Source organism: Pinus tabuliformis, chromosome 3_2, assembly GCF_031772625.1.
Source record: "Pinus tabuliformis cultivar Carrire ecotype Pingquan chromosome 3_2, CPIR1, whole genome shotgun sequence".
NCBI classification, from domain to species: Eukaryota; Viridiplantae; Streptophyta; class Pinopsida; order Pinales; family Pinaceae; genus Pinus; species Pinus tabuliformis.
The window spans coordinates 683,956,286-683,981,490 of record NC_142302.1 but is presented as its reverse complement, the minus strand read 5'-3'; the positions used below and the strand labels follow the sequence as shown (position 1 = coordinate 683,981,490).

Sequence of the window (25,205 nt, the reverse complement as noted above, 5' to 3'; positions counted from 1 at the left end):
TGGGCGAATCATCCATTCAAGCTCGTTAAATAACATTGACTATCTCATGGGCACTTTCCGGAAGTCATCCATTCAACACATTTGCAGATCCTTCAACTCAACGAAGGACACCATGTCCAAACTCAGATATTCCTTCCCTTAACATATATGGGGATTCACTATCTATTATTAACCCTGCACTGTGAAAATCATCCATTCAAACTCGTTAAATAACATTGACTATCTCATGGGCACTTTCCATAAGTCATCCAGTCAACACATTCGTAGATCCCTCGACTCAATGACGGATGCCATGTCCAAACTCAGAATCGCTTAGAATCGCTACTCCTAAGGATGGTATTAATATCGTGCTGATAGTGGTGGCATGATGTTGGCTCCCTTCTTTTCCCGAGGGGTTCTACTATCCTGATCCTTATGCACTTGCCAATGGCGGACAAATATACTGGTTTTTATATTTTTAATAGCAAAGTTTTTTATTTTTGTTGTAAAAAGAATAGCGTTGGATTGTATTTGAAACTTAACACTCAATAATCTTTAATTCCTAGCACATTCAAATTTAAATGACCTTGTTTTCAAATGCCACAAATTTATTAAGATAACAGATTTCTTAGGGAAATCAGTAAAAAATATTAAAAAAATCAAAAGAGTCAAATAGATTCAGCACCATCAAAAATCCATAAAACACTCAAAATCCCAAAATTTAACAATTATAACCAACATTTTTAAAAAAATTTACAAAATTTTATCATAATTTTACCAAAATTTCTATTATTTTCCAAATTAATTTACTCTTTAAACTACGCTAATTTAACTTGTATAGATTTCAATTTAGGATTGTAACCAACTTTCCAACATTTAATAATAGATAGACTACGGCAAAAGAGCAACCGTTGAGTGTTTATCATCAGCAAGGAAGGACAAAAGAACCGTTTGCCTTTACATTCATGTGCAGGTTCACATCTCTCTTTCTATATTGACACATGATTGTCAGATTTAAAATCATGACAGCGAATACGATGCTTCAGTTATCGCGTGCCTGTAGCGCGATCGTTGAACTTACGCATGCTGTCACCTCCGGAATTTCTGTTAAATAACAATGACTTATATAGGCTGGGGGCTACGAGGGTCCGTGTCTCTCTTTGCACAAAGCCCATTAAATTGAGTCACGTCGACGCGTATCTGGTCCAGGGACGTGGCATTCAAGGCAACTAGGAGATGCGAAGACAAATCCGCAAGTTGACAGAAGTTTCAAGGTGCCGTATATTTTTCAACATCTCCCACGCGGTCACTGGTTATGCCATGTACGTGTAATATATACTATTTTCGAATAATGGAGGGTAGGGTTTGAATTTCAAAATAGATTCCCTTGTTAAATTTGTTGATGTAGCAAATCTTTACACTTCAGTGGTTATGCCACGTACGTATAATTACGCCGTAAGGCGTTCCCTCTGAGAAAGATCTCCCTAAAATGTGAGGTGTGCGATAGTGAGCCATTGATTTTGTGTGTTAGATGATTGGAGTGTTCTCAGCGGTTCATTTAATCTGTTTTATTTATAAAAAAAAATGATATTTTCCCATGCTAATGGGCCATGAAAACCCAGAGCTCGCCTGCTGGCCATGAGACTCTTCTGCTGCCTTGGCATAGACTGCCTGGTGGCAAAGAGACTCTGCGATAAGACTCTTCTGCTGCCTTACCATGCTGGCAAAGAGACTCTGCGATAAGACTCTTCTGCTGCCTTCGCATAGACTGCCTGGTGGCGCAGAGACTCTTCGCATACATTCTTTGTGGACAGTTATTTGGCCTCCATGATTCAGTGGATTAATAGCTATTTAAGGTTCCACCCACAGCTATCAAACCCTCCTCGTTTACGTTTTCCTACTGTTCATACTACATCGCTGTCTGTTCTATAAGGTTACGTGCTTTCTGGGTTGGTCAAGTATCCAGTTATGATCTAAGTCCTTCAAGGTACGAACTCTGTATCCGGTTGCTCAGCTCTTCTTCTTGAATGTCGAGAACAGTACTATTATAATTGCTGCCGATTTTAATTGCTGCCTGATGCTGAAATACTTTCGCTGTTTGAATTATTTCACTGTTTGAATTACAAAATTTGTAAAGTGTGTGCTTGAATGTCGAGAACAGTACTATTATAATTGCTGCCGATTTTAATTGCTGCCTGATGCGTGATTACTCTTGATTTCCCAAGCAGAGAAACACAACAATCTTTCTCAGTATTCAGATTTCAATTCTCTTGTCAAATGAGCACCCTCCGTATGTTTGGAAGTTTAAAATGCACAATATATGGTTACGTTTAATTGAAGTAATTGATTTTTATATGGGATAGGGTGGGTTCTGTGTCTACTACATCATTTTGAAGAAATGGAAGACATCTCGTGTCAGAAATCTACAGCATTTTTCATTATATTAAAGAATATGGGATTTTCAGAGTTAGCACATCCATTTACACATCCTACATGTGCAACTTAATCTAGCCGTAAATGATTGGTTTTAGCCTTTAGGGAGTCACATTCTGATATAGAAATTTGTGTTGAAGGATGTAAAAGGACAACATTTTCTGAAATAAGATCATATCATTACAGAACTCGTCTAGGACACAATAGGAAATTGTGGTCAACTTGTGTGACTTGAAATAGCATTATCCAAAGCGTTGCCTGTTGGAGCGTTGGAGTCGTGGAGCCTTTCTGGAATGTTGTGTTGTTGTTGAGCCATCTTGAGTTGTAAATTGTGGATCCATACAACCATCCTAAACGTGTGAATATTGTTGAGCCTGTAGCAGAAAGGTGCAGCTAGAGCTTGCTACCGTTGGAGCTATGTTGAAGAGCTTTATCTTCTGATTTTTGAAGCTATTAATTTCTGAGAAACTGTTCAGGGTTATATTTGAGATGCATATTTCTGGAGTTTTCGAGTTGAATGTGTTAATTTGGAGATGGAACATGGTTATATATGACGGCTTCTTTATAAATCTATTATAGTGTCAATCTTGAAGTTTAGTAAAAGTATATACCATATGTCATGAAAAAACTTATTAGTGATGAGAGATGACAAGTGAGTGGTTCAAGATTTGTTCACTAGGCTTCAAGATTTCTCCAAAAAACTCTCAGAGCGATGGTGATTACACACAGTAATATCACTGAACCTAATGAGATGCAAACAATAGCTGTTGTTCACACAGAAGCTGTCCATTTACACAATCAACTTAAATCTTAAGTAATCTTCTGCCTACTGATCCTCTGCCACCTATCTTCACCAGCTGTCCTTTATCCTATTTTGGAGGAATATATTTTTCACCTCTTAACTAAATTCTTTACCTTAACATTCTATATTCAGCAAATAATTTTCTCATCATCTCAGAGCTACATTATCTACTTCATTTTCCATGTAGAATATCAATAATTAATAATGAGAAGATATTTCTGCTAGGTGTTCGTAATTGAGTTGTTCATATGCTTTTTGTTTTGAAATGGGACATCCATTATAGGGATTTGACAGATTGTTTCCTTTTCAAGTCAATGAAATGGCTATCAAAGCAAACCTTATCTGACTTGACTTGACACTGATTTGGGGTTCTTGTGGATCTTGCTTTCATATCACTGTTTATTTTCTGTGAATGATAGCACATCACTGTTAGGTTGAATTTTCTCATCATCTCAGAGCTACATTATCTACTTCATTTTCCATGTAGAATATCCATAATTAATAATGAGAAGATATTTCTGCTAGGTGTTCGTAATTGAGTTGTTCATATGTTACCTCAACATGTCACTTTTTTGTCAAGGCACACAGTCCATTCAATTAAACAGAGACAACTCCAAAATTTCACCTTTTTTTCATTGCTGGTCGTAGCTGAAATAGTTGTGAGACCACTTTATGTTGCAAGAGGCTGAGGTGCCTAAACCATATCAGTGATATCCCCATCATGAGCTTTATCTGTTGTATCAAGAATTTCTCCAGTCTCAAAACTTAACCATTGTAACATAAAATTAAATGCTACTGTAATGACCCAATCATCTAGCGAGAGAGTCATCCTGTCATAATGCAGAACTAACCCCTTTTCATGTTACAAAGGTATTGGTAACTACTTCAAACACTTGGGATCTTCATCAAGATGGTACCAACAATTAATTTTCCATATCAATGCAAATTGAAACCATGAAACTAGATTCTAAACAAAACAAGATCTCCATGCAAAGCTCTGTTTTGTAGCTTCCGACCAGGAACTAAGATCTCTAATAGAGATGCCTAAAAAAAACATGGTATTGAAACCTTTCCATGATTCACTTACTGATGAAGAGTTCAGATGGTTTCACCATTTTGTGTAGAATCTACTGTTATACCAGATCCTCAGAATTTAGCATCAGATTTTGATTCAGGTGCGGTTTCTTTTTATGCAACAATTTTTTCAACATTAGGAAGAAAGCTATGTTATTCAAACATTTTCTTCAATTCACTGCTTTTCATTCCCTTGTGCACTTCTTCATCGCTCAGAATGTGAAAGTTACCAAATTGCTCCAAAAGTTAACCCAAGCTCTGCCCCAAAAGGTACTTCTTCTACTTCTGGTTCAAGATTTGTTCACTAGGCTTCAAGATTTCTCCAAAAAACTCTCAGAGCGATGGTGATTACACACAGTAATATCACTGAACCTAATGAGATGCAAACAATAGCTGTTGTTCACACAGAAGCTGTCCATTTACACAATCAACTTAAATCTTAAGTAATCTTCTGCCTACTGATCCTCTGCCACCTATCTTCACCAGCTGTCCTTTATCCTATTTTGGAGGAATATATTTTTCACCTCTTAACTAAATTCTTTACCTTAACATTCTATATTCAACAAATAATTTTCTCATCATCTCAGAGCTACATTATCTACTTCATTTTCCATGTAGAATATCAATAATTAATAATGAGAAGATATTTCTGCTAGGTGTTCGTAATTGAGTTGTTCATATGTTACCTCAAGTGTTTTGTTTTGCATTCTCTTTTCAGTGGCTAGACTATGCATATGGTTATTTTCTGCTTTTGCATGTAAAATGGAAGCATAAGTCATGCATACCACCATATCCTCTAATATCCTTCCAGCTCTTCCTGAAGAACTGCTGATCCATTGACATGAATTGTTGCTCTTCATGATTATTAACACCCAACTACAAAATGTAAGGACTTTATAGCTCAATAATGTAGCTATAGTAGACTCAAAATTAACAGTTCAATGACAGATCCATCTCCTGCTCCTGAAAAACCTATGGGCCAATTTCATCTTTGTGCCAAATGTATAAACCCAAATGCTGAAAACCACCAAATCATCATACTAAGTCTGGATCTCCTATGGTCCTCTGTTTCTTCTGTCAAATATGGGAACCCAACTCAAGATCTGTGACAATTTCTTTGGTGGATCCACTAAAACTTATGTGATTACTCTTGATTTCCCAAGTTGATTTCCCAAGCAGACAAACACAACAATCTTTCTCAGTATTCAGATTTCAATTCTCTTGTCAAATGAGCACCCTCCGTATGTTTGGAAGTTTAAAATGCACAATATATGGTTACGTTTCATTGAAGTAATTGATTTTTATATGGGATAGGGTGGGTTCTGTGTCTACTACATCATTTTGAAGAAATGGAAGACATCTCGTGTCAGAAATCTACAGCATTTTTCATCTCAACATTTTTGTGGTTAGTTTTCTTCTCAGACTTCGGTTAGAGAATGTATATCTTTCCATGCTAATTTGCTTCTCTGCTATTTTTTTGATATTTCAAAAAAGTTTGGCCATATATTCCCCCAAAGATATTTGTGACATTAATTATAATGCTAGAAGGGCCATTTTGGAAGTAATTTGACTCATAAAATGTATTTATATATTTTACTTCTGAAATCACTATTTAAGTTTGCAAAGTTATGCATATTCTATTTTTAGTGTGCAAAGTCATGCATATTCTATCTGTAAATTTGAATTGATAACTTTTGAATGATGCAACATATTTTTTTAACCATCAAATTATATTAAAAGATGATATTAAACTACTTGTTCTCGGATCATCTTGCACGTAGTTTAATCTCTGTTTTGTTATTGAATTTCTCCCTGCCTTTATCTGACAATATCCATTTTTTACTATGTGTGAAGCAGTTGCAAACTAATTTGTAGTTGCTGTTCAACTTTCAGCATTGAAGGACATTTCTGGACGTTCTCTGTATTGCTTCAACTCCGGTAACAACCTTAATCTCCTTTCCGAGTTTTTGCTTCATTTCTATTTCATCCATGGACCATGATAGAAAATCCTCTTCCATCAATTGTACATTAGCCACTCAGCAACTATAGAGTCTTACTTGAAAGCAGAAAGTGTTTTCCATATATTTAACATTATGTATATTGTAGAAGTAAAAGATCAGTCTTTTATCATATTGTTCAAGTTCCTTTGGAGACAATGCTTAATAGTAAGTGGGTATTATGGTAAACATTTTTATTTGCTGGGGCACCCACATTTGCCTAGGATTTTATAACATAAGAAAACCTTTAAATCCCTGCAAAACCTTCCTTGCGAGGATTAGATTGTGTGGATTATGTTGGGTTTTCTTCTCGCAAAGACTATTAATTTGCATAGCACTGTGCAGCTTGTGTTGGTTACTCACACATCAATGTTAAATACAGATACTTTGCCTTGGCCTGCTCTGTTTTGTCACTGGGAAATCCAACTTTCAGCATTGACAGACATTTCTGGGCGTTTTCTATATTGCTTCATCTCTGGTAACAACCTTAATCTCCTTTCCGAGTTTTTGCTTCATTTCTATTTCATCCATGGGCCATGATACAAAATCCTCTTCCATCAATTGTACATTAGCCACTGAGCAACTAAAGAGTCTTATAACTTTCATTCAAAATTATTTTCCGATTGAAATGATTCAGTTATATATATGCTTTCTTGATAATTTAAACTTTATTCCTTTGTGTTTAACTAATGCAAAGTGGTGCCATCGTGGCTGTCTTGTTTTTTAGTGTGTATTGATATTATATTCCACTTGTCATTTTTTTTGTCATCCACACATTAAGAAAGCGGAAAACAAATACATGCATGTACATTTACATTTAGAATGCATGTGGAAATTGATTTAGGGCTTTACGTGTGCTCTCTGCTCTATGTTCAAACAGTTTCGCTTCTCTTTCCTTAGTAGCTAGGATTTTCATTGCAAAAAAAGAAAGTAAACGATTGTTTATCATCTTAGATTGCATATTTAGGAATTGTATCTGTACATCACGCGATCAACCTTAAAGGCAAACTTCTTAAGAAAGATCAACTGTAAAATACATTTCAATAAACATAAAAACGCTTTGGAACCTAACGCACACAATTTAGAAGTCTAGGCTAGAGACGTGTTCCGGCGTCGTAAAGCCTGGTAACTATCACTTTCATCGTAGGTTGGGTGATTCCTCCTCTTTGAAATGACAAGTGCCAGTACGGACTTGTGCTCCCACGTACCGTCGAGTATATATTGGGAGACCACAGTAGGCTATATCCTTTATCCTTAGGAAGCCGTGTCTGCCGCCCTATCGATCGCAATGCACTGAACACAGCATTCGGGAAGATTGACTGCCGTACCATAAAAAGTATTCTGCAGTTTTGCGATTGGTTTGGTAATCCCCCTGTCTAGATATCCAGAGTAGTCACTTTCGTTCCTTTTCAGACTCCTTAAAAGAAAAGGACCATCTGAGCACTTGTCACTTCAGGCTCATTAAAAATTGAAGGCGACTAGAGTCATCTTTAGCTTTTTCTCGACTCTTAAAAAATGAAAAAGCAAATTGTGTCAAAGTGTCATCAAATTTATTTAAATCGGAATAACCTCACAGAGTAGTCACTTTCATTCCTTTTCAGACTCCTTAAAAGAAAAGGACCATCTGAGCACTTGTCACTTCAGGCTCATTAAAAATTGAAGGCGACTAGAGTCATCTTTAGCTTTTTCTCGACTCTTAAAAAATGAAAAAGCAAATTGTGTCAAAGTGTCATAAAATTTATTTAAATCGTAATAACCTCACTGTTCCCTCGTTGGTCTTAGGGTAAGAAAATGGAGTCCACCATTCAAGGATTTCCCCATGGAGGAATCCTGCTCCCTTTTCCTCTAGGGGAGATGTTGGTGCACCTCATATGGCTACATTGACCCTTCCAGGGCTTGCAATTGCCCTGCCAATATACTTTTTCTCGACCTCTACCGTTCAAAACGCCTTGATTCTCGATCAATCAACTCAGCAACCAGCTGATACTAGAGTTGCCCAAATCGAAGGCGACTAGAATCGTCTTTAGCTTTTTCTCGTCTCTTGAAAATTGAAAAAGCAAGTTGTGTCGAAGTGTCATACAATTTATTCAAATCGGAATAACATCACTGCTCCCTCGTTGGTCTCAGTTTGACAAAATGTTGTTCGCCAATCAAGGATTTCCCCTGCTCCCTTTTCCTCTAGGGGAGATGTTGGTGTACCTCATATGGCTACATTGTCCCTTCCAGGGCTTGCACTTCGCCTCCTGCTATGGCTTTTCTCAACCTCTGTCGTTCAAAACACCATGATTTTTGGGCAATCAAATCAGCAACCACATGGCGCTTCGTGGAAGTATGCTTAAAAAAAAATGAACGTATAAAGATGTTGTAATAAATATCTTTCTTCATTATGTTTATAAGCTTAGATGCCCACTCATTTAGAAAAAAACTAAACATGCTTCCTTCAACATTTTTGTGTTTTGTTTTGTACCAGAAAATGACATCAAACCTCACTGAAAATGCAATTTCCTCAATGTTATCTGGATCAACTCATATTCAACCATACCTGCAAATTGCTGAGCTTGAGCCAATACAACCAATGCAAAAATCAACTCCACGATATCGTACTGCAATTTCAGACGGAACACATAAGAAACACATCATGCTTCCAAAAGATTTCAATGATCTCGTAGCAACAGGCTTGCTACAAAAGGGTTCTATTATAAATGTTAAAAGTTGGACTACCTCAGCTATTGGTCCTTCAACGTAAGTTTGTTATAAATTTCTTATTTCAAATTTAACATTCTTTTACTTATAACACAACCGCTTCTAACAGTTATTCCTTTGACTCTCATTTGTCGTGTAGGTCTATAAAGCTAATAGACTTTGAAATATCTACTTCATTTGCACCCTTAATTGGCAATCCAAAAACTATGAGTATCCCCATCACATCTGATGAAAACTCTCCATCCTCATCGGATCCACATCCTCCATCAAAAAGGCCCTGCCCTCTTCCAACTACTCCAACCCCGTCCGTTCAACCGGTTCAAATTCCCATCAAATCGTTAAACCCTTACCACTCAAACTGGTGCATAAAAGGATACGTCCAAAGGAAAACAGCTCTTCGACAGTTTCAGAATCAATACGGACCCGGTAAAGTGTTTGGCTTTGACCTGTTCGATATAGAGGGTGGAGAAATACATATTACATGTTTCAACAATGTCGCAGATTATTTTTTCGACAAAATCCAAAATGGAAATGTCTACATTGTTTCTAAAGGGAATGTGAAAATGGCTAATAAGCAATACAACCACTTGAACAATGACTGGGAAATTTTGTTGAATGCAACATCTACCATAGAACATGTTGCCAGTGAAAAAAAACATAATCCAGCAGTGCAATTCAGTATAAAATCAATTGATGATATCAGAACAACAAACGTCAACTCCATTGTTGATATTTTGGGTGTTGTCACAAACATTTCCAGTGTATGCACTATACGTAGAAAAGATGGCTCTGAAGTCAATAAACAAACAATACAGCTTCAAGACATGTCAGGGTATAGCATAGATGCAATCTTTTGGGGCGATAATTTTAATGCCGTTTCACAGGAAATCTCCTCCCTATGTGCTACAGGCAATAACCCCATCATTGCAATCAAATCTGCACATGTTGGAGAATTTAATGGGAAAAATATTGGCACTACAACGAGATCCATTGTTCTTGTAGATCCTGACATTGAAGAGGCCCATACGCTAAAGTCGTGGTTTAAAAAAGAAGGCTCGACTGCTGCTTCAACATCTTTGACAACAAGATCTCCTTTTTGCCCCCAACAAAAAAAAATAACAATTGTTGACATTTACAGTATGGATTCCTTAGAGAAACCAACATTTTTCCAATTAAAGGGCACAATAACAAAAATTGGTATGGATAGTTTTTACTACATTTCTTGCCCGTCGATTGTTGGTGGGAAAAAATGCATGAAAAAACTTATTCCACAAAATACAGGGGTGTGGTTCTGTCCAAAATGCAACGCTGAAGTAAGCGACTGTGATTACAGATACTTATTGAAAATCGACATACAGGATCACACTGGTGAATTGGCTTCAACTGTTGCTTTCGAAGACGCGGGCTCTACAATTCTTGGAAATAATGCCAAAGACTTCTATCTATTATCTTCAGATCCAGAACTAATCAAGGAAATTGTCTCTAGAGCTCTATGGACAGATCATATCTTCACACTTTCGGTGAAGACAGAAACTTTTAAAGAAGTCCCACGATTGAAATGCGTTATCATAAAACAAGAAAAACTGCATTTCACGACAGAATGTAAAAACATCATTCGAGAAATTCAGAGCATCTCGACATTGTAGATAAATATTGCAGAATGTGTTCCTTGCTTTTTGGCAATTCCTATTGTCCAATTTTATAAATACAACTTTACAAGATATATTGTTGCATGTCTTCTTATGAAAATTTCTTATATACCATTGAAATAAATATTTCTTCTCCATTGTATCTAGCATTATGTTTGTAGACAAAATCACATTTTTTTTTTTCCTTTTATCAACTTTACACATAAAACTACCTACATGTATGCAGAAAAAATACTAATACGTTCTTTCAAAAACATTTCTCAAATAAAAAAATTCACATGCCACTATTCAGAACTTAGATTTTTTTCCCCTTCTTTCGCTTTCGCTTGTATTTTTTACCCTTCTTTCGCTTTCATACAATAACGTGGTTGTTGTCTCTAAATAACATTCTTGTTTTCCCCTCCCTTGCTTATAGGTACCATAAATTTTGCGAATGGCTTCTTCTTCTAATAATGAACGTGCTCGAAGATACTATGCAACAAATAAAGAACGAATAAATGCACGGCGTCGTGAGCTTTACCAAGCAAAAAAAAACAACATAGAATGTCAAAAACACAAAAAACAAAAGGGTGACCAACCTTCCTCGTCTGAAATGGCCCACCCTGAAAACAATCCTCCCTTGCAATTATCAGGCTCTTTATCTTCTCAGCAAACCTCTCAAACAAATACATCCATGCCTCGTTGCCCTAACCCCTCCTTTGCACATGCTTTCAGCAACGTTTATACCGATCAAGCACATCGAGATTTCCGTTCAAAGCTTGATAAACTTCCACCTAAATGCCCATGCTCCATTTGTCTTGAATCATATCCTGGAATACATATCCGCAATTCCAACCACATGGATTGTTGCTCTAGATGCGCCTCTGAAACAAAGGGTCATCGCTTCTCATTATCAAACAACATGGACCCTGGCCCTCAACCAGCTGCCCTTACGTCTCTTTCGCAAATAGAAGAAATGCTCATTGCTAGGGTTAACCCTATACTGCAGGTAACACATGCACGTGGTGGCCAGTATAAATACAGTGGCCACACAATTTGTTTTCCTCAAGACATAACAAAAATCGCAAACATGTTGCCACGACGTGTTGAGCACTTGGACATCCTAATTGTCACGCGTCATAGTAATGACCATAAGGCTTATGATTTCATTGTCAGTAGACATCGCGTTCTCGCTGCATTGGAATACAAATTGGCTAATGACCCATACTATAAGAATGTTCGTATTGATTCCAATGCACTGGCATCCTTACCAGCAATCCCCACCGATGTCTCCTCCTCCCTTCACCATTCCAATACTACAGAAACCACTATTCGCCTTCCACTTGAACCACCCCATGAGCTCACCGAAGATTTCATAGACCCATCCGCTGGCCAAACATCATCGTTCGTACCCATCATACCCAATACAAATACAAAAATCCAAGAAATCCGCCATTATTTGCATACTTACAACCACCAATCTGATACTACAATTGAGTGGCCAACAATTGGTTTATCGCCAGTCAATGAATACAACACAGAAGGTCTACTCTCTATGGCTTTCCCCGCCCTTTTCCCGACAGGCACTGCAATGCCAAATCAGCCAAGAATGAAAGCAGTGCAGTTACATGAATATGCACTTCATCTCATACGTTACTACGATAACAGATTTGGAAGCCACCCACGCTTTCGTTATTATATATATAATCTCATGATGCGGCATCGCAGTCAAGCAACAGCGTCGATTTTTGTGAAAAAAAGCATCACAGATAACTTTCCAATATCTATTCAAGATCTAAACATCCGATTAGAACAATTTCCAGATGAGCACTTGGCGGAGCAAGTCATGCGATTCGGTAGCTCTTTACGTGGAACAAGGTCATTTTGGCACAAAGCTAAAAATGAACTAATGGACATGATATCTCAACTCGGTTGCCCGACATTCTTCTTCACATTAAGTGCAGCTGATACAAAATGGCATGATCTTCATGCAGTCATGCCCGGATGTCTTCCTATTGATATTGGAAAACAACCAAAGTGGAGAAATGATAACATTATCTCTAACCCACATTTAACATCGCTATATATGCACCATAGATTCACAGCATTTCGTGAGATTATCTTGGAGAAACACCTGAATACAAAAGATTACTGGTACAGGTACGCATTCTACCGCATTTTTTTTCCTCCAAGAACTCTAAACATCATTCCTCACCTGTTGCAAAATTATCTTACAAAAAACGCATTCTTGTTAGGTATGAATGGCAACATAGGGGATCTGCGCACATCCATGGTTTCCTTTGGATAGAAAATGCACCTGATATGGAGAATCTCAACTAGGAAGACACAGAAGCAGTCGATATTGCAAGGCAGTTCTTCGACAAATATATTTCCGCTTGGAACCCTCGTGCTCCTTCGAATTCAAACCAACCAAATGCTTGGACAAATCCCGAAGACCCTTGCCTGTTCTCCACACCGCAAATCTTCAGAACCAATCCTTTCAGTGACTATGAACAACTCGTCAATTGTGTTGAACGTCACACAAAATGCTCAGAAAGCACGTGCCTAAGAAAAAATGGATCCTCACTCCAATGTCGTTATAAAGCACCGTGGGAATTACATCCAAAATCAGCCTTATTCATTGATTCCAATGGCCAAAAAACATACACCCCTGCTCGGAACGACGATCGACTCAATAGCCATAACCCTACCATCCTATCTATTTGGCGTGCAAATGTTGACTGCCAACCAGTGCTCTCCATACACGCTGTACAAAAATATATCGCCAAATATGCATCCAAAGCAGAAAAAAAATCTGAAAGCTTCCATGACATGCTACGTAGAATTGTCCTTGCTTCACCCATTGCTGACCCAGCAACATCTGCATTTCGAAAATTTCTTGCTGAAACCCTTGTTGATCGTGACATTGGAGCCCAAGAAACCTGCCATATGCTGCAAAAATTACCGTTAACATTATGTAGTCGCCCATTCATTTCTTTAAATGTAAACCAAAAAATTCTTATGCGCCTTCCACAAACGGACGCCGCCTCCACTACATCCCCGCACTTCATAGATACATATATCCAACGCCCTTCTACCCTGGAGTCCACATCACTAATAGAGTTGGCAAGATCCTGGTCATATGATCCTCGTCGCAAAACAAGCAAATGGAAACAAAGGCCTACAAAGGCAATTGTTCGGGTCATACCACGTTACTCCTCCATACCATCCACAACAGAACCTTGCTACGCTGACTTTTGCAGGGTTGAGCTTATGCTATACAAACCTTTTCGCCGTATCGTACAAGATATAGGAGATTCTACTGCAGAATTCATCACAAATTGGCAAACATTTCGTCCATTCTACAATCCTTGGCATCAACACCGCACACTATCTGATATTGAATCTGTCGCAAATGATACCTCAACTATGAATGAAGCCAATCTAGCAGACGCCATGGAAATAAATGAATGGGAATTACTTTCCCAATTACACCCTACAAATGAGCTTCTCATAAACGACCTTGACATGCTTGGTCTTCGTGGCTTTGATGACACCCATAACTGGAATCATACCACTATCCCATTGGATCTACAAAATAATGCAATACAATTCATTGAGAATAGCCGCTCCATCCACCGCATTCTTCAAACACATCAACATACCCTGCCGACCCTTCCTACATTATCTCCAATGCAAAGAAAAGCTCTAACTATTGTTTTTAATCATTTTGCTAGGAAGGATTATTTACCCGCTCTCAGATTGATAATACAAGGCACTGCTGGTACGGGAAAATCCCTCCTTATTAATTGCATCAAAGATATGCTCATAGGCCTTGCAAGCCTGGAACCTTCACCGATCATGCTCCTCGCCCCTACAGGGGTTGCTGCCTTCAACATACAAGCATCGACAATCCATTCTGCTTTGCACCTTCCTATAAAGGATCTTATTCCGTTAGAAGGTAGTGCTCTTGCAAAATTCCAGGAAGAACTCAAGCATATAAGATACATACTGATCAATGAAATGAGCTTCATTGGGCCAAAGCTTCTCAGCCATATTGATGAACGTCTTCGCGAGGCATTTCCCCACCAAAGAAACACTCCTTTCGGTGGTTGTTCCATAATATTGGTTGGTGATCTCGGTCAGCTACCACCCGTCAAAGACATACCTCTGTATGCAGGGACGAGCCACGGAAGCGCACTGTGGAACACCTTCAACACAGTCATCACATTGGACACAATATTTCGTCAACAAGGCGACGACATCGCACAGGTTACTTTCAGGAACATTCTCCAGAACATTAGAGATGCAAATCCAACAATCGATGACTACAACATACTCATGTCGCGCACAGATTCCTTTTTATCAGAAGAAGAAATATGTTCATTCCATGATTCCATGCATCTATTTCCAACAAATGCTCAAACAACGGTCCATAATAAGCAAATGATGAAATCTCTTAACACTCCTATCGCACGATCCATTGCTGAAGATGACACCACATATTCCAGTCTTTCCCCTGAAGATGAGCAACTTGAGCGAATTGTATTGCTATGCAATGGCGAAAAAGTTATGTTGACTTCCAACCTTTGGGTTTCAGCCGGTCTTGTTAATGGTTCCCTTGGAAAAATTGTAACCATCTTTTACAAAGAATCAACTGCACCACCACAAATTCCAACATTTGTTGTCGTAGATTTCCCCAAGTACATTGGGCCTCTTTGGGATGAAAGAAACCCCACTCACTTGCCTATTCCAACAGTAAAAAGAAATGGTCGTGCACAAATTCCACTGAAGATGGCTTGGGCTTTAACCATACATAAATCTCAAGGTATGACCCTTCCGAAAGCAACAATTGACATTGGAAAAACAGAACGTCAAGGTCTCACATTCACAGCTATTTCAAGAGTGCCTTCTCTGCAAGATCTCCGGATTAACCCCGCATTCAGTTTCGATCGTTATAGTAAAATGAAGGACAACAAAAACATTGCTCGCAGAAAACACGCAGAGGAAATTCTCCGTTCAATGCCGCCTCCAGATAATCTGCTCCAACCCGTACTTTGACATCGCCAAAAGGTTTCCTCCATTTATTTGCCTCATTCTATTTCTTAACATACTTTCCATATCTTTCAACAACAACAAACTTTAATCATTATTAGTAAATAAGCAAATATTAGAATGTCTTTATATTGTCTATACATCTCATTCTTACCTTTTCTTTCTTTTGCAACAGGCCACATGGGCTCAGAAATAACATAACTACACAACTACATGTAGATTGGCAAGCAAAAAAACTGCGTCTCCAGCTGTGCATTGACCTCCAATGGTGTTCAATATGCCGTTATTCACCATGCATCTTCCACTAACAATATATGGATCCCCATAGCAAAGGTAACTTCATTACCATTCATTCCAGATTCATTTTAACGCAACTCACCTGCAGAGTATTGCTAATAAATTTCTGCAACTGGTTTACATATTACTAATTCTAACAAAATATAAATTTTGCAGGTCCATTGCTGCTTCTTCAGGCCTTCGCTGCCTCCACCATGTTTTCATACAACTTCAAATATGGAATGACAAGCACAATGTTCTTTAGACTATTATATTCCTTCTCGAACCTCTTTTGTTACGATTCACTGTTTGTATTTTCCATTTCAAACTTGAAAAAAGATGTTTCAAGATCGAATACCGTTTTCATTGTTTGTTTCCTCACAACTATTTGTGTTTTCCATTTCTATCTTTAAAAAGAATGTTACAACACACTTTGTATTTTCCATTTCAAACTTTAAAAAGGATGTTACAATACAATATTTGTATTTTCCATTTCACACTTAAAAAAGGATGTTTCAACATCAAATAACATTTTGATAGTTCATGTCCCCCCAACTATTTGTGTTTCCCGTTTCAAACTTAAAAAAGGGATGTTTCGACATCAATGCCATTTTGATAGTTTATTTCCTCACAACCATTTCATTGTCAATGGGTTTTAACATATTTTGTTTACAAAATCAATTGACTTTAATGATTATAATACATGTTTTCAATATATCTTCATATTAATTTAATTTTCAATTTCAGTAATGATTTCTTAAATAGCCCTTTCCAAATCAACATGGTTGCTTGGTTGTTGTTCGCATATTAATTTAATTTCCCATTTGAACAATGATTTCTTAGATAGCCCTTTCCAAATCAATATGGTTGCCCGATTGTTGTTCACATGGACTCGTTCATTTATCTTCACCTTTAACTCCACAGTTTTTCCCAACAACAAAAAAAGGTCTCTAAACAGGTTCAATGCATATTTATGTCTCCTTGCATTCCATTTCAACGGTTTTCGGCATCGCTCCCTCAAATAAAAGCTCGAATTCATCGACCCTTGCTTCCAAAAAAGCCCGCAAAAGCCTATCACGTTTCAATATTCTTCCACACACTATGCCTTACGGCGTTTTCTTTGCAACACTAGGTGCAAATGCTAGTATCCACTATTTTCCAATAATGGAGAGTAGAGTTGGAATTTCAAGGTTTTTTTAATCTGTTTTTACGGTTTCAACCAAGAATCTCCACTGTTTTGCCATTTTCTTAACGATATTTGGTAAGGAATTCTTAATGGAGGGTTAAGTTGAGGTGAAAGAAGCTATAAAAATAATGGAAAATCTGGCATGATTTTTATCAAAATCTTATAGAAATTTTGGGAAATTTAAATTATTTCCATTTTGGGAAATTTAAGTTATTCTTTGAAATTGTCCCTAGAGGTCGACGAGGGGCCGCGTCTCTCAGTGCACAATGTCCTATTATCACATGATTGTCAGATTTAAAATTATGACAGCGAATACGATGCTTCAGTTATCGCGTGCAACTGGAGCGGGATCGTTAAACCAATGCATGTTGTCACCTTTGCGTTCCCGGAGGAATCTCAGTTGAATCAGAAAGACTTATTGTGCCCGTTATTGTGCGGTGTTCCAACACTTCCACATTTGAAACTTCATAACATCCACATTTTCTTGCAACGGTCGTTATCATTCAAGATACTCGCTCTCTCTCTCCCTCTTTTTCTTTGTTCCTCCCTTTCCCACTTCCATCTTTCTCTGGCTCCAATCAGTCTTTTTCTCTCTTCACTTATATATCGAGAATTGTCACTTTGAATAATAAATAATATATGTAAGGTCTAATATAATGATATTTTAATTGAGATGATTATAATTATAATATATTTGAATAATATTAATCAATATTATTAATTATTATACTAATAATAATATAAAATAAATAACTTGTTAAATGAACAATATTATGCTAAGGTTACATTATAGACATGTCAATATCTTTTGATCAAATTGGTAGCTCTGGGCTTGCATTTTTCATTTTGTATTAAATTTCTACATTTTGTATTTTACATTTTACATTACCTTACATTTTGTATTTTAGATTTTCCATTACATTTTACATTTTACATTTCACATTTCTATATGTTTTAATATGAATATTAATTAAAGCATATGAAGCCAACATTTTTTCATATCTTTTAAAAATTGTGTCCGACATCTGCACCAAAATATTTCAATTTTCTTGAGGGTGTTACTGAATTCTTTTGGGTTGATTGCATCAGGATTGGCCTGGAAGATTGGGAATGGAAACCAAGCTAAATTGGGTTCTGATCCACGGTAAGGTTCTAGGAATAGGCAGAGATTATCACATTGCCATATTGAGCTTCTTAGACATCATGGGTTATGCAAAATTGCTCATATAAACAATCTGACTCAGACGACCCTCTAGCATCAAGGTTGTCTTTCTATTACATATCTATATTTCATGGAGGTTTTTCATGAGGAATAGCCTAACTAGATGGATACCTTGTATTCATCTCAAATTCGTCTACCTGACTGTGTTGGTCAGATAGTTTAGGCACACTCCCCCCATGGTTATTATGATCCCAAATTAGGGTATATCCACTTAAATGTGACTTGACAAATGTTGATATTTCTTGGTGGTGGAAAGTATTTTTCGTGTCAATATGGCCACAAAAATATCACATGTTAGTCTAGTGTATCATTAAGAAAATTGTCCCTACATGGGATATTATTGAGGGGATACAAAAGATTGGCCTTGGTTAGTGTGATCTTTACAAAGTTAGTGAGGAGTCTATTGAAAATCTATTTGTTAAATATCCTTTTACTAAGAAATTTTGGTTGGCATGTAGTGCTCTTCTTGATCTTGTATGTAAGTGGGAGGTTCTGTTGTTTGTTTAGACTTGAAAAAATTAAGTCCAAAATAAGTCTACAATATCGTTTCATGGCATTCCTCTTATTGTAAGTTGGGGCATTTAGATAGCTAAGAACCAAGCTTTGTTTCATAATATTCCATCCTATTCGGAAATGTTTCTCGCTGAATGCCTCGTCTATAGTGACATTTTTTTTAATCAAAGGTTCCTTCCTATGGGTGGACAAGAGGACCTTGATGTCTCTATCCCCTAGGGTTATTTTGATGAGGCATCTCAATGTGATGAATTATGTTGTGGGGTGAGGGAGGGTGGTTTGTCTTGCATTTATCCAAGCATGATGCTTTTCATGTCAAGACAGGCCTTGGAAGAGGCTCAAACAAATTGGTAGAAGTGCTTGCTTGCAAATCCCTTATCGATTTTGCTCATGAGAATGGTTGTGACCAACTTCAAATTGTTGCTGGCTCCTTATTTATTGTGAATTGGGTCAACAAGATACAAAGATGCCAAAAAATTTTACTTACTCATATATTGGAGGACCTTTAGATACATAATGTTTCTTTTATTTTCTTTAATTTCGTGCATATTTGCAAGGAACACAACAAAGCAACATATGGGTTTTTTAAGGAAAACCTATACATGGATCATGGGTTGTGATTATTATATGAAGTCGTTGGGCCCGAGCATTTCCAATACTGCTATAGGCATTTTATGGATGTGATTGTAAATGATGTTCATGTTTGATTTTTGGGACCTTTTCATATCATCTTTTGGTTTCTTGACAACATTTTTTGCATGTATATATGTTATAATTACATGAGAGACTATTGCATATGATGAAAATATATCAATCTTTCCCTTTTTTATGATTATTAGATGAGTGTATGGACTATATGATTAATTTACAACATAATGTACTTTTTGTTATTATGACCACTTATGGAACTAGGAAGTTTCCTAGTGAATACACTCATCGTGACGTATATATAAAATGTAATTTTTTTCATTTTTATGAATGAATTAGAGTTTTTTTTCCAAGTAAAGAAATAACATTTAAATTTTTTTGACATACATAGTTCTTACATTACACCTAAACATCTCCCCTATACTAGGCTATAAAGTGCCTATTAGCATAATCATGTATTTTATTCATACAATTTTCTCCTATCTTATTCATATTAATAATTTGAGGATGTTAATGGGAAAAATTGGGAATGACCTCTTGCATTTATGCTAACATTCTAAAAAATTATACCTGTGATTAATGGATACAAAGAACTATGTGATGCCCACTGTCTAATTTTATTTGAGAGTTCAAACCTATAGCCAATTCCTTTATTCCTAGGTGATTATACACATAGGTGGTCATTTTATTTCATTTTTTAGTTAGATTTATTCTTCTAGAACACTTGCTCATTATTCAAGGAAAGATAACTATTGTTAGATTGTTTTCATATTTCTTGGCATATTACTCATACAACAATTCATGTATTTAGTGTTCGCACATGTTATGTAAGACATACATAGCTATAGAAGGCACTCTAATTTCCTAGCAATTGTTAATAGCTAGTATGTGTTGATGGGAAAATTCGTTAATGGATATAATTGGATGTGTATTATTTTGAAAATAAGTTAGGAAGTGATCAAATTTAAAAGGTTACTCTTTATTTCATGCTAAAGTGTATATTTTTTTTTTTTGCCTAAACCTTATATTACGAAAATTTAAAAAAAAACTAGTATTCCAATTGACGAGAGTAAAACTAAATAAACATTTCAAAATAAAATTATTTTAGTTAAAATAACTATTTCATGTTTTTAAAATGTTCAAAATAACTGAAAAATAAAAATTATTAAATTTGAGAGATACTTATTTTCCTTGAAAAAATATCAAAAGTATTAAAACTATGTAAATCTTCAAACACAAGGTCATAATCAAACCTTTTTGTGATGTCCGTATAAAATACTATTTGTTTAGTGTATATATATGGTGATCATGGGTTCACTCTATCAATTGTAGATTAATATAGCAAGCATATCATAATCCTATGTAACCCTAGGATACGTGTTTTTCCTAAATCTCATTAGGAAAGAACAAGTTGTCCTAAACCTTCAAGCTTTTATTGAAGGGTGGTAATGCTATCAAAACACTTTAAGAACCGTGAGGATAGTCTTCTTCCTTTATGGAGATATTGGAACATGAAAATATAGTATAATTCTATTCATTTCTTATTATGTAAGGTATGAATTCTATAATTCTTAAGATCAATATAAATATAAGGAGAAAATACATTACTGATCAAGTACACCAAGTATGTTATTGTTAGTGAGGGCACTGCTTTTTCACCTCATCACTCAAACCATGTCATAAATGTATGGCATAGTGGATTTAGAGAATAATCCCTATTGCATAGATCCAATGATAACATGAATTATTTTACCTTCTCCACATCTTACATAAAAATCATACTGAAGCATTAAAAATGTTACTCCAAGTGCAATATCCCCTCTATTAGGTAGTGTTATTTTTAATCACTACTGTTGATAAAAATGGTAGTGAAGCCATGATGATACATTGGATAAATTGTTGTAATTAAGTATTTTATTTATTAATAAAATAAATTCAAGGACGATTATGTACTTGGAAAAGGCACTCGAGAATTAGATTGGATAAATTCTTCAGGAAAATAATTGTAGAAAATTCTAGATAAGACTATGGGACATGAGAGAAAAATCCCTTAGAAATGCTTAGCTAAAGAAAGATGGTAAGTTGGTTGCACTTAAAGAACCACAGGAGAAAAATGCGGGCTTTAAAAGAAAAATCCTAGGCAAGAAAGTAATAAAGCCCATAAAAGTGGGAGGCCGCTGAAATGGATACAATATCGTGAAGAAGGGTATAAACTAGCCATAGAGGGGATCAATGGGGTTGTTGATTCTCTAGAAAATAATCTTATCTTGGTGTGTTGGACACGTAATCCTCTAAGGGTTAGTGTGGAAGCTGAACAATCAAAAATAGTGCAAGGGACCACTTGGAATATGAAACCAAGGGTCACTTCTATGTATTATTTATATGTATCATTGTGAATAAGATATGTAATCTCATGTTTATCATTCATATTCTACCTCCGCCATGTATGTGTTTTACAGGGTGTCAGAGTTTTAGTCGAATTTTTGGCCTGCTCAAAATTTGAGCCACTTGTGTGACTCTCTAAATGTGATCTCTACCTTCCTATCGCCTTACTTTTTGTGAGAACTGCCATTATTATTCTTGCTGCATGTTGTCCCACTGCCTTCCTTAATTTTCAAGTTGCGGACTTGCACCAGACAATTTCAAAATTTGCCCAACCAAGTGGTGTCTTCAAAATTCGAGAAATAACAACTACTAAGGAGCAACTTGCGTTCAATTACGCCTTTCATTTCAGAATCACTCTCTCAGGCCGACTTACACTATCCCTCTTCATAGCGATATTACACTATCAACAACAACGTGAATGTTTCCTCCCTCGGCCCTTCCACATTTTGGCTTTCCATCACACCTGTGCAACCGAGTCGATGACGTATACACTCTGCTCCATTTTTCAACTCACACCATATTGCTTCGCCTTCCACTCGGTCTCCACTCCCCTCTGCTCTTATATGCAAATCTGTAACCGAAGGCGAGGTAATCTGGAGCAAGTACTAAGGCTTTGTCGAAGATTTTAAGGGGTGAAATGGCGGTGAACCTGCCATGGCCGAGAAGAAGATCAGGGGCAGAGTAATGACAGAGTGTTGCGTGCTTTATTTTGAGAGTGAGTTTCAGCTTTTGGGAAGGAAGGCACAAGGGTCACGCAACTTATTTGAAACCCTACCTCCATCACTCTCAACAACACTGACCACCATTACTACATCTGTGTAGTTTCTGGCCACTATATCGCCGGCCAGAAGGTGAGTAGCTGCTCACAGTAGTTTGCCATCGTCAGCTCCTATGTCTCCTCTAGATTTAGCAGATTTACTAGTCACAATCCTCATATCCTGAGTTAAATGGCTTGAATGGCTGTTAAAGGAGTATAAAATTTGGAACGGTGAATTTGAATGCATTAATTCTTTACATTCATCAAATCTGTCATATGACTAGGTTCATCAAATCTGCATATGTGCTGATAAACGTGACTTGATTTGTATAAACATTGAAGCAGATTGTGTATCTCGGTAATGTATGAATTATTCCTATCGATGCCTCACCATCAACATCTAGACAAGAACTTGGCCTTAGGTGATCAACCAGAAATTCGTATTTGGAAATTTTGTTTCCATCAGCACTCTTAATAACTCTAATAGTCCATCAGCACTTAGTAGAACAATTGATTAGTGCTCAACAATTTTGGTCTCCATCAACACTCAATTAAAAGTTTGTGTCCAAATTGAACCTCTCAAATACAAAATATTTTGTGGCTCAGGCTCATTTGGGAAGATAAGCTTCGACCTATTCTGTGAAGGCTGATGTGTTAAGGAAGGCCGAAGATTGGCATCTGTCAAGTATTATTATTTGCAAGAAGCTATGGTGAGATATTGTCTAGCAATTGAAAAGAAGAAAAGTAATCTCATCCAATGCCCATCTGAAATCCAAAGAATGAAGAAAAAGTAACTCCAAGGAAGAATGTTGATTCAATTCATGGTTATTATAGTAGGTAACAAATTATCTTTTCTCGGTATTGTTATTATTGTAAAAAATTTTGTCATTGAGCTAAATATTGCATGGCTCATAAGAATGAAACACGAAGATTGAAGGATAAAACAAATAAACCACATGGTCTCAAACAGAAAGGTCAAATCAAGACCTACAAATCCTTTGATCCTTTGAACAAGTTTGATCTAATTTTCTCATTATGTAATGTTTATGGACATAATGAACAAAATTGTCCACTCAAAAGAAGAGAAGCAAGAAGGGAGAATCAAAATATGGATAAATGTGCCTAGCCTAGCTCTATGTCCTCAAAGTCATCAAAACCATTGGTTTGTGGATAGTGGGTGGTCAAGACATATGACAAGTGACAAAAATAAGCTTGTCTCGTTGAAAAATAAGGATGGAAGTGTATCCTTTGCAAGTGGATCTGCTAAAATCACTGGAAAAGGGACTGTTGCCCTTGTTAATGGAAAAGGAAAGGCTCAAAATTATTTGTTGGTAGAAGGAATCAAACACAATCTCGAGTGTTAGCCAAATTTGTGACCGAGGAAATAATGTTGTCTTTAGCACCAAAGATTGTGAAGTAAGAAAATCATCCTCTAGAGAACTTGTGTCTAAAGGAGTAAGAACACCAGATAACATTTACATGCTGAGAAAAATCCATGAAGATAAATGTTACTTGAGTGAAACAGATGAAAGTTGGTGATGGCACAAGAGATTGGAGCATATAAGTTTTGATAACTTGATCAATATTAGCAGAATTAATGAAATAAGGGAAATTCCAAAGATCTTCAAACCAGATCAAGTTGTATGTGGCCCATGTCAACATGGTAAGCAAACTAGAACCAACAACAAGACTATGGAGTTCTCAACATCAAAACCTCTTGAGATCATTCATACATATTTATGTGGGCCAACTAAAACTCCAATGCTCAAAGGTGAAAGGTACTTTGCTTTATTTGTTGATGAATATACTAGAATGATGTGGGTCTATTTCATAAAATATAAATACGAAGAATTTGAATGCTTTAAGAATCTTAAATCTCTTGTAGAAAATGAAAAGGATTCTAAGATTAAATGTCTTAGAACAGATAGAGGGTGAGAATTCACATCAAAAGAATTTGATGAATATGTATAGTACATGGAATCGAAAGAGAACTTTCTATTGTTAGAACACCCACGAAAAATGGGGTAGTTGAAAGAATAAACCGAACCATTCAAGAAATGGTGAGGACAATGTTACTAGTAGTTGACTTACAGCCAAAATTTTGGAGAGAAGAAGTCAGGAAAACAGTTTATACCTTGAATCGAACTCACCTAAGACCAAATAATGAGAAGAATCCTTATGAATTATGGAAAGGAAGACCTACATCAGTAAAATACTTCAGGATTTTTGGAATCAAATGCTTCATAAAGATTAATGAATACTCACTAGGAAAATTTGATTCTTGGGTTGACCAAGGAATATTCCTTAGATATTCTACTAGGAGAAAAGCTTACAAATGCTACAATAATCACCTACAGAAAATAGTGGAAAGCATTGTTGTGAAGATCGATGAAACCCTCCGATAAAAGGAAATTGAAGATCATGAAGTTGACCCCTTCATTGAAGAAAATGAAGAAGAACCTGAAAAAGAAGAAAAAGATCAAGAAAAACAAAAAGAGGCATCTCAAACTCCTTCAAAGGCGAAATTCCTCCAAAAACATCATCCGA

At 36.5% G+C, this 25,205-nt stretch overlaps 1 protein-coding gene across 6 annotated transcripts; it reads left to right on the top strand.

Moving 5' to 3' along the window:
• The first annotated feature begins 1,585 nt into the window (after positions 1–1,585).
• LOC149182495 (uncharacterized) lies at positions 1,586–16,463 on the top strand. Of its 6 annotated transcripts, none has more exons than XM_089418542.1 (6): positions 1,586–1,966; positions 5,603–5,693; positions 6,182–6,226; positions 6,668–6,763; positions 15,847–16,004; positions 16,125–16,460. In XM_089418542.1, exons 2-5 carry the CDS (start codon positions 5,638–5,640, stop codon positions 15,977–15,979), a joined length of 330 nt encoding a protein of 109 aa, XP_089274668.1. In that variant the 5' UTR covers positions 1,586–1,966; positions 5,603–5,637; the 3' UTR covers positions 15,980–16,004; positions 16,125–16,460. The 6 variants fall into 6 exon arrangements, 3 of the variants coding, with proteins under 3 accessions (XP_089274668.1, XP_089274667.1, XP_089274669.1); XM_089418541.1 differs by having other exon boundaries at positions 6,146–6,226; positions 16,125–16,459; XR_016257620.1 differs by lacking the exon at positions 5,603–5,693 and having other exon boundaries at positions 16,125–16,458.
• The last annotated feature ends 8,742 nt before the right edge of the window (positions 16,464–25,205 follow it).